Consider the following 13,125-nt stretch of genomic DNA (forward strand, 5'->3'; position numbering starts at 1 on the left):
TTTTAAAGCGCGTCAGCTGACTGTTCAGATGATGCAAAATCCTCAGATTCTTGCAGCCCTTCAAGAAAGACTTGATGGTCTGGTAGAAACACCAACAGGATACATTGAAAGGTACAAGTTCTTCTTTTCCATAGTCCTTATTTATCCTTCTATAATCAGCATTGCAGATGTACCTATTTTTAAGACCATCTAGGACTTATATTAGTAATAGTGGGAAGCTAATGTTTGTTAGTATCTAGTATAGGATTATTGGGAGTTGAAAATTTTGCTGAGTACCACCAACTGAGAGTTGGTTTTTTCAAAGTTTGACTCTTCTCCACAGGAAGTACACTGATCTTAACCATTTCTGAGATTTGTTTGGAGATTTGCTAGAAATGCACAGAATTAGAAGAAATATTGACTTCTTATTTCACTGGTCCTATAAATCATTAACAACAGCACATATATCTTATTCTGCTTATAATTGTTTTTTACTTGGCTTTATGATTTTAAGATCCATCCACATTGCTTTCTGTATGTTATCTTCTAGTCAGTAGTTTCTAAGTGTCGTCACTTACAGTGATTCATGTCCACCATGTTCTATTATAAGCTTTTTCTTTGATGGATATCTAGATTGCCTCCAAGCTCCATCAACACAAATCCTGTTGTAATGGCCATCTGTGTGCATGCCCTCCTAAAGAACGGTGTGAGACGTTTTGGGGGATGTGTACCGAGCACATTGGGATTGGTAGGAGATACGCAGGCTTTAAATCCTCCCCAGCTTGCTCTCTAGTGCCCGCGCATGAAGGTTGCTCTGTCCATGTGTCCCTGCCGGCATTTGGTATCATTCACCTTTATGGGTTTTTTTTTGTTTTTGCCAGTCTTAAGAGGTGCAGGCATATTTTGTTCTTACTGTATTTTCTGTTGTGTAATTAGTTTTAAGCTTTTCTTCATGATCGTGAGCCTTTTAGTTTGCTCATTTGTTGTTCCCTTTGTCCATTTTCCTCCTGGGGTTTACGATCTTTTGCAAGAGTTTCTGTGTATTCTAGGTGTTAATCTCTCATCAGCTTTAGACTTGTAAACAATCTTTTGTGTCATTTCTATTAACTTTATCCATAGCATTCTCCATTAAACAGAAATCCTTAATTTTTATATTTTGAGGTTTTGACCTGTGTCTTATCTTTTTCAAGTTTTAACAAGTCCTTTCTAGTTTCTTCTGTATTTCCTGTTGACTAGTTTTACCTTTCATCTTTAGGTCTTTAATAATCCCTCTAGAGTCTACTTTTGTATTTAGTTAGACATTCAGGGTTTTTTGTTTTGTTTTCATGAGGTTTTTATAACGCTTCACTAAACAGTTCATTCTTTCCCCATTTATTTGTGATTACCACCTTTACTACATATCAGTTTCTTATAAACACCTGTATTTGTCTTGGAGCAGCACTCTTTTGTTTTAATACCTGTTTTAATTAGTATGACTTTTTAGTATGTCTTAATATCTAGCAGGGTGATAATTTAATCTTTCTCCCTGTAATTTATTTTCTCCCTGTAGTATCTTGCTTTCTTCCACTCTTCCTCTCCCTCTCATTTTCTGTGGAATACACTCTTAAAATTGGCCTAGTGGTATGTAGACCTTTATCCCATGTATGGTTGATAGTAAGCTTATAGGGGTTTTCATAAAACAAAACAAACAGTCCCTCCCAAAACACTAAAACTTTTGATAGGAGTTACATTGAATATATAGATTAACATGGTAGGGAATTATCCTTTTAATGTTACATTGTCTCATCGATATCCATACTTGTATTTATTGAGATCCTATTCTTTTTTATTACAATTTTTTTTTTCACAGTCTATTCTTGGTTAATTCCTGTATACTTTAGTTGTGTTGCTTTTGTGAATATAGTATCTTATTTTTTATTGTATTTCCATGTTGCCTGTTGTTGATGTCAAGAAGAGTGCTATTGATTGATTTATTTTTTTTTTTTTGGTGTTGATCTTGTATTCAGAAATCTTGCTACACTTTTAGTAATTTGTTCTTTTTTCTTTTTTTTTTTTTCCTACCAAAGGCAGAAGATCTTGTCTGCAAGTAATGGCAGTTTTAGCTCTAATCTTTCACATGACGCCACACGAAGTTTGTTTTTCTTTCATTACAGTATTGGCCAGGGCTTGCAGCACTGTGTTAAACACTAGCATTAAACATGAGCATCTTTGTCTTATTGCCAGTCTGGATTGTATATAAAATCTCTCCATTAAACTTGGTGGCTACTTAGGATTTTTTTATAACCTTTTTCCTGTATTCAGATGGTCTTTTGACTTTTTCTTTGAATTTATTAAGTACATATTAAATACATATTTTTGGAAATTTATATTTCAGATACTAAACTCACCTTGCATTCCTGCAGTAAACTTACACTGAGTTAAGTAATTTAATATTTTATGTAAGGTCCTTTTTCATTAGTGAAATGAACTTGTATATGTATGTACATAGGTATGTATGTACAGTACAGAAACTTTCAGTGAGATGGTAATTTCATGCCCTGGTTTTAGAGTTGATATCAACTACTTAATGACAAGGCTGCTTTTACTTTTTTCCCTGTTTTCAAAGCAATCTATATAAGATAGGAATTAACTGTTGAACAGTTGAGAGAACTCTTCTAAAAATGGACTTTGGCCTTAGGGATTTGAGAACCCTTCTTATTTGGATTTGCTCTGTTCCTCTTTCCAGTTTCTTGAATTGAATGCTTGAATTGTTTGTTTTGTTTTTTAAGTTAATCTATCTTTTATGGTCTTAATATTTTGTTTTAATAATATAGTGAAGATCTATATGCTGAAGTTAGTAGCGCAAATTTATTAATTGTGTTGTTCAAGTTGTCTGTATTTCTGCTTATTGATTATCTGCCTAGCAGTTTCTGGGAGGGATGTGTTAAAAATTTCTACTTAATCTTTTTCCCCTGTAATTCTGTTGGTCGTGGATTCATATATTTTGAAGCTGTATTATTAGCTATATGTTTGTGATGTATACATCTTGTCCTTTTTTTCCAGTTTCACAGAATAAAATGTACTCCTTTGTATTTTGTGATATTTTTGTTGTTGTTATATAAGTTCAGTTGTGTCTGATTAAGATGGCTGTTCCAGGTTATTTTTTGGTTTTTATTTACTTGGCATGTCTTTTTCCATCCTTGTATCTTATCTCTAGTATGAAAGTTTATTTGCTTCATTTTAGAAATTTCAAACTCTTTGCATTTCTTGAGAGTGGTATTGTTTTGGACTTAGCTGCTTTTATTTTATTTTATAATTTATTACACTTCTTTCCTCCTTTTCTGCTTTCCATTAAATAAATCAAGTTGTCTTCTGCTGGCTTCAGTTATTGCATTCTGCTTTTTGTTATTATTGTAATAAGGCTCAAAACTTAATACCCCTATTGATTTCTTAAATTTACCAATGTCTGTGTTGTTTATAAATCTACATGTTCTAGTCCTTTTTTTTTTTTCATCAAGGTATCAGTAAAATTTGCCAAGATATTTGGCTACCCATATCTTATATAGTATTCCCCGAGTTTTTTGTTTTTTTTTTTTTTTAACTTTCTCAGCAATTACTTTTAATGAATGTAACGAGTATCTGTGGCATATTTCCTGAAGCCTGGTATGCCTCATAAAGTTTTTGTTTTGCTTTATATCTGAATAATAGTTTGGCTGAACTATAAGTTCAGAATTCTTAAATATTTTAAAAGTTCATTTCTTGTGTACAGTGTTTTCTATTGAAGCCTGATGTCAGTCTCATTCCTTTTGCTTTTGTGCGTTGTTTGCTTTTTCATAGAAAACATTTAGAGTTTTCTTTGGTCTTTGATATTCATAGATTTCATTACCCTGTCTAAGGGTTAGAGTAAGGATTTCCATATTACTTTGACTCTGAAAAATGTATTATTCGTTCCTTCAGATATCTACTTCCCTTCTGTCTTTTAGCTGTTGCTAATTTTGTCGTCCAAATCATAACTTTTCTGTATGTCTTTCCTGCTACCTTCTGGAGAGCATTTCAACTTTAATGGATTTCTTTTAGCTGAATCTATCCAGTTTATCCTCTTTGTTGGTTATGTATTTTAGCTATTATATTTTTCATATTCAATGTTTCTACTTTTAGATTTTTTGGTCTTGTTTCTTCCCTCATTTCTTTAAATATATTTACATTGTTATACCTAATGTAATAAATATATTACAAATAATAATACGGCTTCAGATGAGAAATATTTCATTCTTTCATTAGAAATTGTATTCCCCAAGTATTTCATTATTTTGGACTTAGAGCTCAGGCTCATTGGCTAATAACAGCTACTCCTCAGTAATGATTATTAAAGATCAGGCTTTGGTTGTGATAGTCCTGTGGAGTTTAAGATGAGGGGATGGGATGAACCTACGGAGAGCTCAAGTTAACACGGACTCAAAGTTTGCTGTCAATTCTAGGCAATTGTTTCTGACGGTTCTGGGACTAGTCATTCTCCTGTGGTTGTAATCCATCGTACCTGGATTGGAGGTGTGGAGGAATGAGTGCTTGCAGGCTCTCTCAGCCCAGTCCAGCTTTCATCAGCTCCTAAAAATGCTGGCACAGGGCTCTGTGAAGGTTGAAGGGGACAGGCACTGACTGTTATAAGGAAAGTGCAGAGTGTAAAAGGCTTTCTTCTAGCCTGTCCTTACTGCTACCCATTCTGGCCCTCCCCTTCCCAGGTTGCAGTTCACCTGGTACAGTTATTAGTCTTACTTAGAAGCTGCTCATGGTCTCTGTGTGTGTGTGTGTGTGTGTGTGTGTGTGTGCGCGCGAACGTGCGCACGCGTGCGCCTGAAATAATTTTTTCCTTCTTGGTTCTAAAGTTTCTAGGGTTGAATTTTTTTGATTTTTAATTTTTTAAGATAGGGTGTGCAGGTAGGCAGCACCCCATGCTATTTCACCACCTTGACAAAACATTAAGCTTTTTATTTTTAATTGCAAGAAATATAAAATTGATATCTGTAGGTAATTTGTTTTCTACTTCTGATTATCATAACTAAAATAGTGGTTAAAGTGGTTAAGAGAATTATTTGATTTATAATCTACCTATGGCAGGAAATTCTAATCTGGATTCTGGATCTTTTGTGCAGATTCCCTGAAGTAAGATAAATTTTGAGTGGAATTTTTTGGGAGGTAGGGGATTCATAAGTTTAATCATACTTCAAGGGGGCTTATACCCCATAGTAAATGGTATGATACATGAATTGGATCTTAAAGCTGTTATTAAAAGTCCCTTCATGAAATATAACAATCTTTTTAGAATATAATTTCAAGTTCTAAATTAAATACAGACACTAAAGTAATAGTGTAGGATACCATCCTTTTTTCTAATATACATATGCTCTCCTTTTCCCTAAAAATAGCTGGTATGGGTGAGGTAAACTTTTTTTTAATCAAGGCAATTACCATTATTCTTAGAGTTAAGATGATCAGTCCATGACTTTTTAACTTAACAGAAATAGACTGTTTCACAGCTTAGATGCCAGCACTGACAAGTCTAATTCTGAACTTGATTATAATGAAAGATGTAGGGTTGATATGATTTCATTTTCTTATCGACTTACTGTATCTGTTTAAATGTTCACTTTTGAAATATTTTAGAGTCAAGAAGTTCGTGTATTTCTATCTCTTGAATTTTAGTTACTTTGAGTATACCTTTTGCTTCAAATAGGAAACCTATCATTCACTAACTTTTATGCTTTATTTCCAAAATGATAGAAGTATGACTTGTATTTTGCTGTGATGCCATGTAACTGGTGCGTTCCAACCTTTCAGCTTGCCTAGGGTAGTTAAAAGACGAGTGAATGCTCTCAAAAACCTTCAAGTTAAATGTGCACAGATAGAAGCCAAATTCTATGAGGAAGTTCATGATCTTGAAAGAAAGTATGCTGTTCTCTATCAGCCTCTATTTGATAAGGTAATGCTTTCTACTACTTTTGTTTATCTAAAATATGACATAATAAAGCTCTGCAAATATAAACAAACTTGCAGGTGGCTAAGTCTTTAGACCTCTCAGCGAGATGGTTATTAAGAGGTTATTTGGGAAATAAATCAGCAATTCAAGTTGTGGTATGCAATCATGAAAACTCTAAGTGTCTTTTATGAGAAACAGCTAGTTTCTGCCTTGGATGTGTTTTTATGCAAGCTTTTCTTTTTAAATCATTTTAGCGATTTGAGATCATTAATGCAATTTATGAACCTACGGAAGAGGAATGTGAATGGAAACCAGATGAGGAGGATGAAGTTTCGGTTGGTACCAACTTTGTGTTTTTATCCCTTGAAAGTATTTTATTGTAAGATGGATAGTGAGTGCAGGTAAGCCACTGTTAAACCTGGCACGATCTGTACCCAAATTCACAAATTCATTTTTCCCTTACATTTTTATAGTGTTTAAGTTTTATAGATTCGTATAAACTTTTCCTTTGAACTTCAGGATGACATGCAAAGGATTGTTCTTGTTTCTCAAGTTGATGAAAAGGAGGCTTCTTTTTTATTTTTAAGTTTATTTTGAGAGAGCTCACACACACATGTGCTGGCAGGGGAAGAAGAGAGAGGGAGAGAGAATCCAAGCAGGAGCCCGACACAGCCTGACCCCACGACTGCGAGATCACGACCTGAGCCGAAACCAAGAGTAGGACCCTTACCCAGCTGAGCCTCCCAGGCGCCCCTGAAACGGAGGCCTCTAAGTGACTTGCCTACACCTAATAAATGGCAGGGTTGTGACACAAATGCAGTGTTCTGTTACATGACCCTGTTTCTCCAACACTGCTTTTTTGATGTTGGTTGATAAAGCAAATATAATGTTTCGATTAAGAACACCAAGGGGTGAAGCGTTGGGTAAGGTGTATATTTCTTTTTTTTTTTTTTTTCCTCCCTCCTCTGAAGCTTTAAAAATTTTTTCTCTAAAACTATTTCCCTATAGTTGATAATAACGTTTTCCTAGTGTTTCTCTTTTTTGGAGGGATATGGTAGTTAGCAGTATTTATAGAGCATAAATTTGGTTTGGTATGGTATTAAACAGCAGTGTTTACACAACTAGACTAGAACTTATTTGATTGAAAGTTATGATTGGTGATTGAGGATTTGTTGGTTTCTGTACTTCACCACTGGATGCACGTTAAGGGGTTGGGTAATATTTTATCAGGAGGTCTGATCTAGGTATTCAGTAACGTATGCTGTCATTTATCAAGGAGGAACTGAAAGAAAAAGCCAAGATTGAAGATGAAAAAAAAGATGAAGAAAAAGAAGACCCCAAGGGAATTCCTGAATTCTGGTTGACTGTTTTTAAGAATGTGGACTTGCTCAGTGATATGGTTCAGGTAATTTTATTAATAATAAACACCAGTTTACCTTTGAAATTTAAATGGCTGTGATAACACTAGCCTCTCCGTTGTTGACTTTTATAGAATGGTTGTCGTCTTCTGAAACCTGTGTTATCTGTAGAAGGAAAATGTCTTTGATTGATGTAATCAAATAAATTTTAATTCATTTTCAAAAATTAGATAATGAAATGGTCCCTTTCACAGTCGTTTATCATTGAGCGATGTTTTGTTACAGTCTTGTGCCTCCTGTGTTTAGGTGCTTGGTATTGGAGATAGGAAGGAGACTTATAATTTCATTTCTTACCCAAAAAGACCTTTTCGGTCTGAAACAAATATTTCAAGGAATATTTGCATTTTAAAAGAATAACATAAAGATCTTTAAATTGTTGCTTTTCCTGGGAAATCAACACAGATGTCACCTTCTTGTGGAAACTTTTCTGTCCTAATCAGAAGCATTTCTTGAGCCACTACCATCTGCATTATATAGTATTTGTTGCCTTATAGTATGATTGTTGGAAGTTAATGTCAAGAAAAAGAAATCTTGGAACAATGACTGCTTATTGCGTTTGTACTTTGGCAGAGTAGAAAAGGACCTAGCAGAATGAAAGGGACAAGAAACAGCTGGAAAAGGAAAGGTTTTTAAAGCAAACATGCCTAAAACTTGGTTTTGGATTCTTCAGCCCATTCAGACTGATGATGATAATGTAGTTTTCTGTTAAGTCACTTTTTTTCCTACCAGTGGCAGTAGAAGTAAGTAGAGCTTATAAGTAAACTAGCTTTAGTATAAGCCATCATCTGGAGAGTAGGTCTTACGGTTCATAATTGTTTTGTAAAACCTCCCTATAAATGTCTCAGTCAGCTAAATGTTTTTGTCCAGTAACAACACTAGTCCTAAAATGCCATGTTAGATATTCATTTCAATATTTTCTTAATTTGCAGGAACATGATGAACCTATTCTGAAGCACTTAAAAGATATTAAAGTGAAGTTCTCAGATGCTGGCCAGCCCATGGTAAAAGAACTTTGAAATAGTTTCAGTCTTGTAACATTAGATATTTATAGGTAGATATACAGAACTTTCTAAAAAGAGGTGATACTCAAAGCTTAGAGATGGGGGTAAGAGAAATTAAAACTCATATTTGCTGCTCTTAATTGTTGGTAGGAAATAGGTGTTTGGATGTTGATAATTGAAATGCAGTATTCCTTTTCCTCCTGCTCTGGTCATAAAACAGCTTTTGAAATCTAGTAAACCTTTTATGCTAGATTAAAAGTAGATAAAAAATAATAGCAAGGGAACAGGAATTTTAAAAAAAGACTCTCTCAAATAATAAATGAATGAAAATAAATGGCATGTGTCTACAAATTACATAAAAGAAGATATTAAAGCATCCTCACTTTCCCCCAAACCAACAGGATTATGTGAAGTATGGGCAAAGCTACTCCAGGTTATAGATTCTTTTATTGTGTGTGTAGTACAGTTGGGCTTTTTCCTCTGTCAAGTTCAGGTTAGAATAAGATTTAAAGTCCTCTTTGTGGGGATGGAAGGAGGAAGGAATACTTGGTCTGTTTATTCAGGTGTTGTAACCTATTTTGTAAACATGTTATATAAGCTGAATTCAGTTTTATCCAGTTTTATTTTGTACCTTGTTTTGCTTTTTAAACAGAATTTGGGGGTTATCTGACCCTTTCCCAGAGTGGGAAAAGCATTATCGCCTAGAAGTTTATATGTTTATACAAATCAACAGATTAAGTTTTTATTTACTAAATCACTGACATTTATGATGTAGGAATTTCATTAGTTTTTATTTTTTTATTTCTTTTAAGAGTTTTGTCTTAGAATTTCACTTTGAACCCAATGAATATTTCACAAATGAAGTGTTGACAAAGACATATAGGATGAGGTCAGAACCAGATGATTCTGATCCCTTTTCTTTTGATGGACCAGAAATTATGGGTTGTACAGGGTAAGTTTAATTTTACTACTTTCACAGAATTTATCTCTTTTTAGTTTACTTAGAATTTGTGATACTTGGTATTTCCTACTATGTGCTTGATACTTGATACATAGAGGCATACATAGTTTATCTCTAAACATTTCAATAAAATGTTTTCTGAGAAGAGCTTATCTGTTTTCCTAGAATTCTCCTTGGCTTACAGTATTACAGATAGTTCTCCAAATCAGTGCACATTTAAATTTATTGTGTTGTGAATTTGTGCCAGTTGTCGGTATTTTATGGAAAAAAATTTGTTGAAATAAAATTTTTCTCTTTCTATGCTACTAAAAGCATTTGAACAAATTTTTCCCTTTAATTTATAATTAAATGTAGTAATTAGATATAAGTTAGCTCTTAAGAATTAAATGTAATGTGTTAATTGTGATAGATTTTTTTTTTCCCTCTTCGTTTTGCAAGGTGCCAGATAGATTGGAAAAAAGGAAAGAATGTCACTTTGAAAACCATTAAGAAGAAGCAGAAACACAAGGGACGTGGGACAGTTCGTACTGTGACCAAAACAGTTTCCAATGACTCTTTCTTTAATTTTTTTGCCCCTCCTGAAGGTAAATAGTGTTTCAATTTGGGTATTGATGGTTGTTTTATTACAAGCTTTCTTTAATTTCTTACTCACTTGAATTTCTTTTCTTAATTTTACAGTTCCTGAGAGCGGAGACCTGGTAAGTTAAATTGTTATTTATTTGTTGAACTGTTAATTGCATATGAAATTAAAGAATTGGTTCTCAAAGGTGGGGAGTTGGATAATTGGTTCTTGAATTTTGTTCTGAGGCTTGCAGTGCATGGAGAAGGCCATTATGCATCTGAAATTATTTCCTTCAAAATGCTTATAGTGCTTCCATTGAAAAGTGCTGAAAGGCTAAAGGCTTTCTTTTGAGACTTGCAAATACTGTGTAGGGGAGGATAGTTTTCTTACTGAAACTAGAATGTATTAAGTCATTTGTACAGTACTTCTAACCACATTCCCGTTAGAACTCTGTGTTATTCCAGTGGAAACATGGTTTCGTATCGTGGCCATGCATTATGTGACCATATAGCCAAGAGCTGTGATTGTGCTTGTGTAAAGCCTGGACTGAGGAACAGCCTCTGAGAGGTCGTCCAGGCAGGGTAGGCTAGGTATGTTGTGAATCTGCTCTTTTGTTGGCCAGATTTTTTAACTTAACTCAGGTGGTTTAAATAGTTTTATACATATGGAATTAGATAGTATGGTTTATTTTGAATACTTTTGAATTGGAATAGTTTTAGCTAAGGCTTGGACCAGATGTGTAAAATGCAAGTATTTCTGCCTGAAAAGAGTAGTAAATGGCTTGGCTCAACATAACCTTTTATGACAGAAAAGGGTACTATAAAGCAGCACCTGAATTTTAGGTAGAAAGATCTACCTATGAGCATGGAAGGAGATAGTTAATGCTATTTTCAGTCAGCAGATGGGTTGGAATTTTTGTTCAAGTGATTTTTTTTTTTTAAGTTCTGTTGTCAAATATTGATGGTAACAAAACAATTTGGAGGAGTTCCAGATAGACCACCACCTGTAAATAGAAGTCTTCCCCTCAAAGTCCACTGGCCCCTTCTGTGTGTTTTTGGATGTTCATTATAGTGGATTATGTTGATGAATCAAAATGAACATTCATGGAATTCATGGAAGGTTTACTCATTGTTTGGTATCCTAGAACTTAAATGGGATTATTTTAATTTTGAAGACTATCAGCACCATTTTTGTGTTGTGCTTTGTCACTAAATAGAAATCGTAGATTGACTTTGTGTTTATAAAGTAGGATTCTTTCTCATTTGGCATTAGACACCTGCTATGGTACTGCCTTCTTGGAAGTGTGTAGTGACCCTCCATGTTCTTTCATTATGTATTGTATACCTAATATTACTTAAATCCTGAGATTCTTAGTAGTATTCCATTGGGTGTTTTCAGTAATTAATATTTTAAAAGGAAAATTACAGTCCCGTAACAAAGTTGCTTTTATATTTTAATTTTAAGCCAGGAGAAACTAAACAATAACCAGTTCTAAGTTTTATTTCCTAAATTTCTCTGAGTATGTACACTGGCTTGCTTACTTTCTTTTTATTAAAAACCTATAAGCCTAAGGTGTATGTAGATGACTAATGAATCACACACATAAGCTAATTTTAAAATGACAAATAGGAAATTGAATGTTGCTTCATAGGATTTAAATCCAAGAGTCTTGTATGTGCCTAATTAATTAGCAGTTATTAAATTTTGAGCCTTTTTTTTTTTTTTAAGGATGATGATGCCGAAGCTATCCTTGCTGCAGACTTTGAAATTGGTCACTTTTTACGTGAGCGTATAATCCCAAGATCAGTGTTATACTTTACTGGAGAAGCTATTGAAGACGATGATGATGATGTGAGTGAATCTGAATCCTGTAGTAAAATAATTTTGTGAGGGTATGATTGTCCCAACTGATAAGAGGTTTAATGAATAGATGTGATTTTTTAAAAGATAGAATAATTCAGAGGCTAATTACTAATGGCTTCTAGATAACTTTTCTGAATTGCTTTAAATATGTCCTCTTAGGATCTTAGACTGCTCTGAATTAGTGCAACTTTATTGTGTTTGGTCATTGTTGTAGGTCTATAATGCCCTTGTCTTTGACCAAAAAAAACATACCTAGGATGTTTTTTATTACTTAACATAACAATAATATGAAGCATAGAATTTTTATCTAAAGGAAGTATTAAGCAACAAGGTAAAATTAGCCTCCCCTCAAATATTTTGGATATCTTCATTGCTAAATGGCAGTCATTCCAGTAGGCTTTAGGTCCTTTTTGTGCAATGTGTTCACATAGGTAGTATTTTGTAGTAATAGTTGTCTGATCACACCCACGATTGTACTGTGTTCTTAAATTTTTTAAATTGTCATATTTAGATAATGGCACTGAACTGAGTGATTCCTGCAGCTATGTCATTTGTAATTAGTCGCCTTAGGGAAAGTATTTTTCTCTTTTTAGATCTTAGTGGAGACAATGCTGGCTGTAAGTAATGGTACTCTCAACTGTCTGTTAGCTACATTCACACTTCATCCTTTTTTCCCTTTTTAGTATGATGAAGAAGGTGAAGAAGCGGATGAGGTAATGTTTACCAAATGAGCAAATAATTCTGTTTAACACATTGAGAAGCGAATTGAGTGACTTATGTATTCCTTTGCTATATACTCATTATTCTGTGATACGGGATAAAAACTTTTTGGAAAAAAATATGGTTTTAGAATTCTACAGCCAAACAATGTATGTATAAGGTTTCAATAAATAAATTGCAAAACTCAGAACATTTTTTTTATTTCAAATAATTCTGTTCTGCTGCAGGGTTATCAGCTCTTTGAAGAAGTCAAAAGCTGCAGTAAACTTTTTCAACGTTGGCTGCAGTAAATCTTTTCAATAAAAGCTGTCTGGATGTCTCAAGTTGTGTTGGGAAATTTTTCATATTAGAAGCTTTCAAATTAAATTGCATTGTCACCAAACTCTGTAATCATGAAAATCTTTTGACCTATAGAGTAACTTGTATTAAAATTTCTCCATACATTATGAGCCATTTCTTCCTACTATGTACCTACTTCATGGATGCATTTTGAACTTTAATATAGGAAGGGGAAGAAGAAGGAGATGAGGAAAATGATCCAGACTATGACTCAAAGGTGAGCAAAATTAGTGCTGCTTTCTGTAAAATTTAAGGCAACTTAAGAGTCCATGTTTCTTCATATAAAGTTTATTTTTGTCCATTAAAGTCTTCTTTAAGTCTTCTTGACT

At 33.8% G+C, this 13,125-nt stretch overlaps 1 protein-coding gene across 4 annotated transcripts in view; it reads left to right on the plus strand.

Annotated features, from left to right (window-relative positions):
* The window catches only part of NAP1L1 (nucleosome assembly protein 1 like 1), a 32,184-nt gene that overhangs the window by 16,771 nt on the left and 2,288 nt on the right, over window positions 1-13,125 (plus strand). For 2 of the 4 annotated variants that reach the window (XM_077770226.1, XM_077770227.1), the window contains exons 4-14: window positions 9-111; window positions 5,794-5,935; window positions 6,187-6,267; window positions 7,209-7,337; window positions 8,280-8,351; window positions 9,164-9,303; window positions 9,751-9,896; window positions 9,991-10,010; window positions 11,603-11,725; window positions 12,421-12,450; window positions 12,963-13,013. In XM_077770226.1, the coding sequence (XP_077626352.1) occupies window positions 9-111; window positions 5,794-5,935; window positions 6,187-6,267; window positions 7,209-7,337; window positions 8,280-8,351; window positions 9,164-9,303; window positions 9,751-9,896; window positions 9,991-10,010; window positions 11,603-11,725; window positions 12,421-12,450; window positions 12,963-13,013 (1,037 nt within the window). Of the gene's footprint in view, window positions 1-8; window positions 112-5,793; window positions 5,936-6,186; window positions 6,268-7,208; window positions 7,338-8,279; window positions 8,352-9,163; window positions 9,304-9,750; window positions 9,897-9,990; window positions 10,011-11,602; window positions 11,726-12,420; window positions 12,451-12,684; window positions 12,781-12,962; window positions 13,014-13,125 lie in introns of those variants that run through there. The other 2 variants (XM_077770228.1, XM_077770229.1) reach the window with 2 other exon arrangements.

This window comes from Crocuta crocuta, unplaced genomic scaffold (genome assembly GCF_008692635.1).
Source record: "Crocuta crocuta isolate KB4526 unplaced genomic scaffold, BGI_CrCroc_1.0 scaffold317, whole genome shotgun sequence".
In the NCBI taxonomy this organism is placed as follows: domain Eukaryota; kingdom Metazoa; phylum Chordata; class Mammalia; order Carnivora; family Hyaenidae; genus Crocuta; species Crocuta crocuta.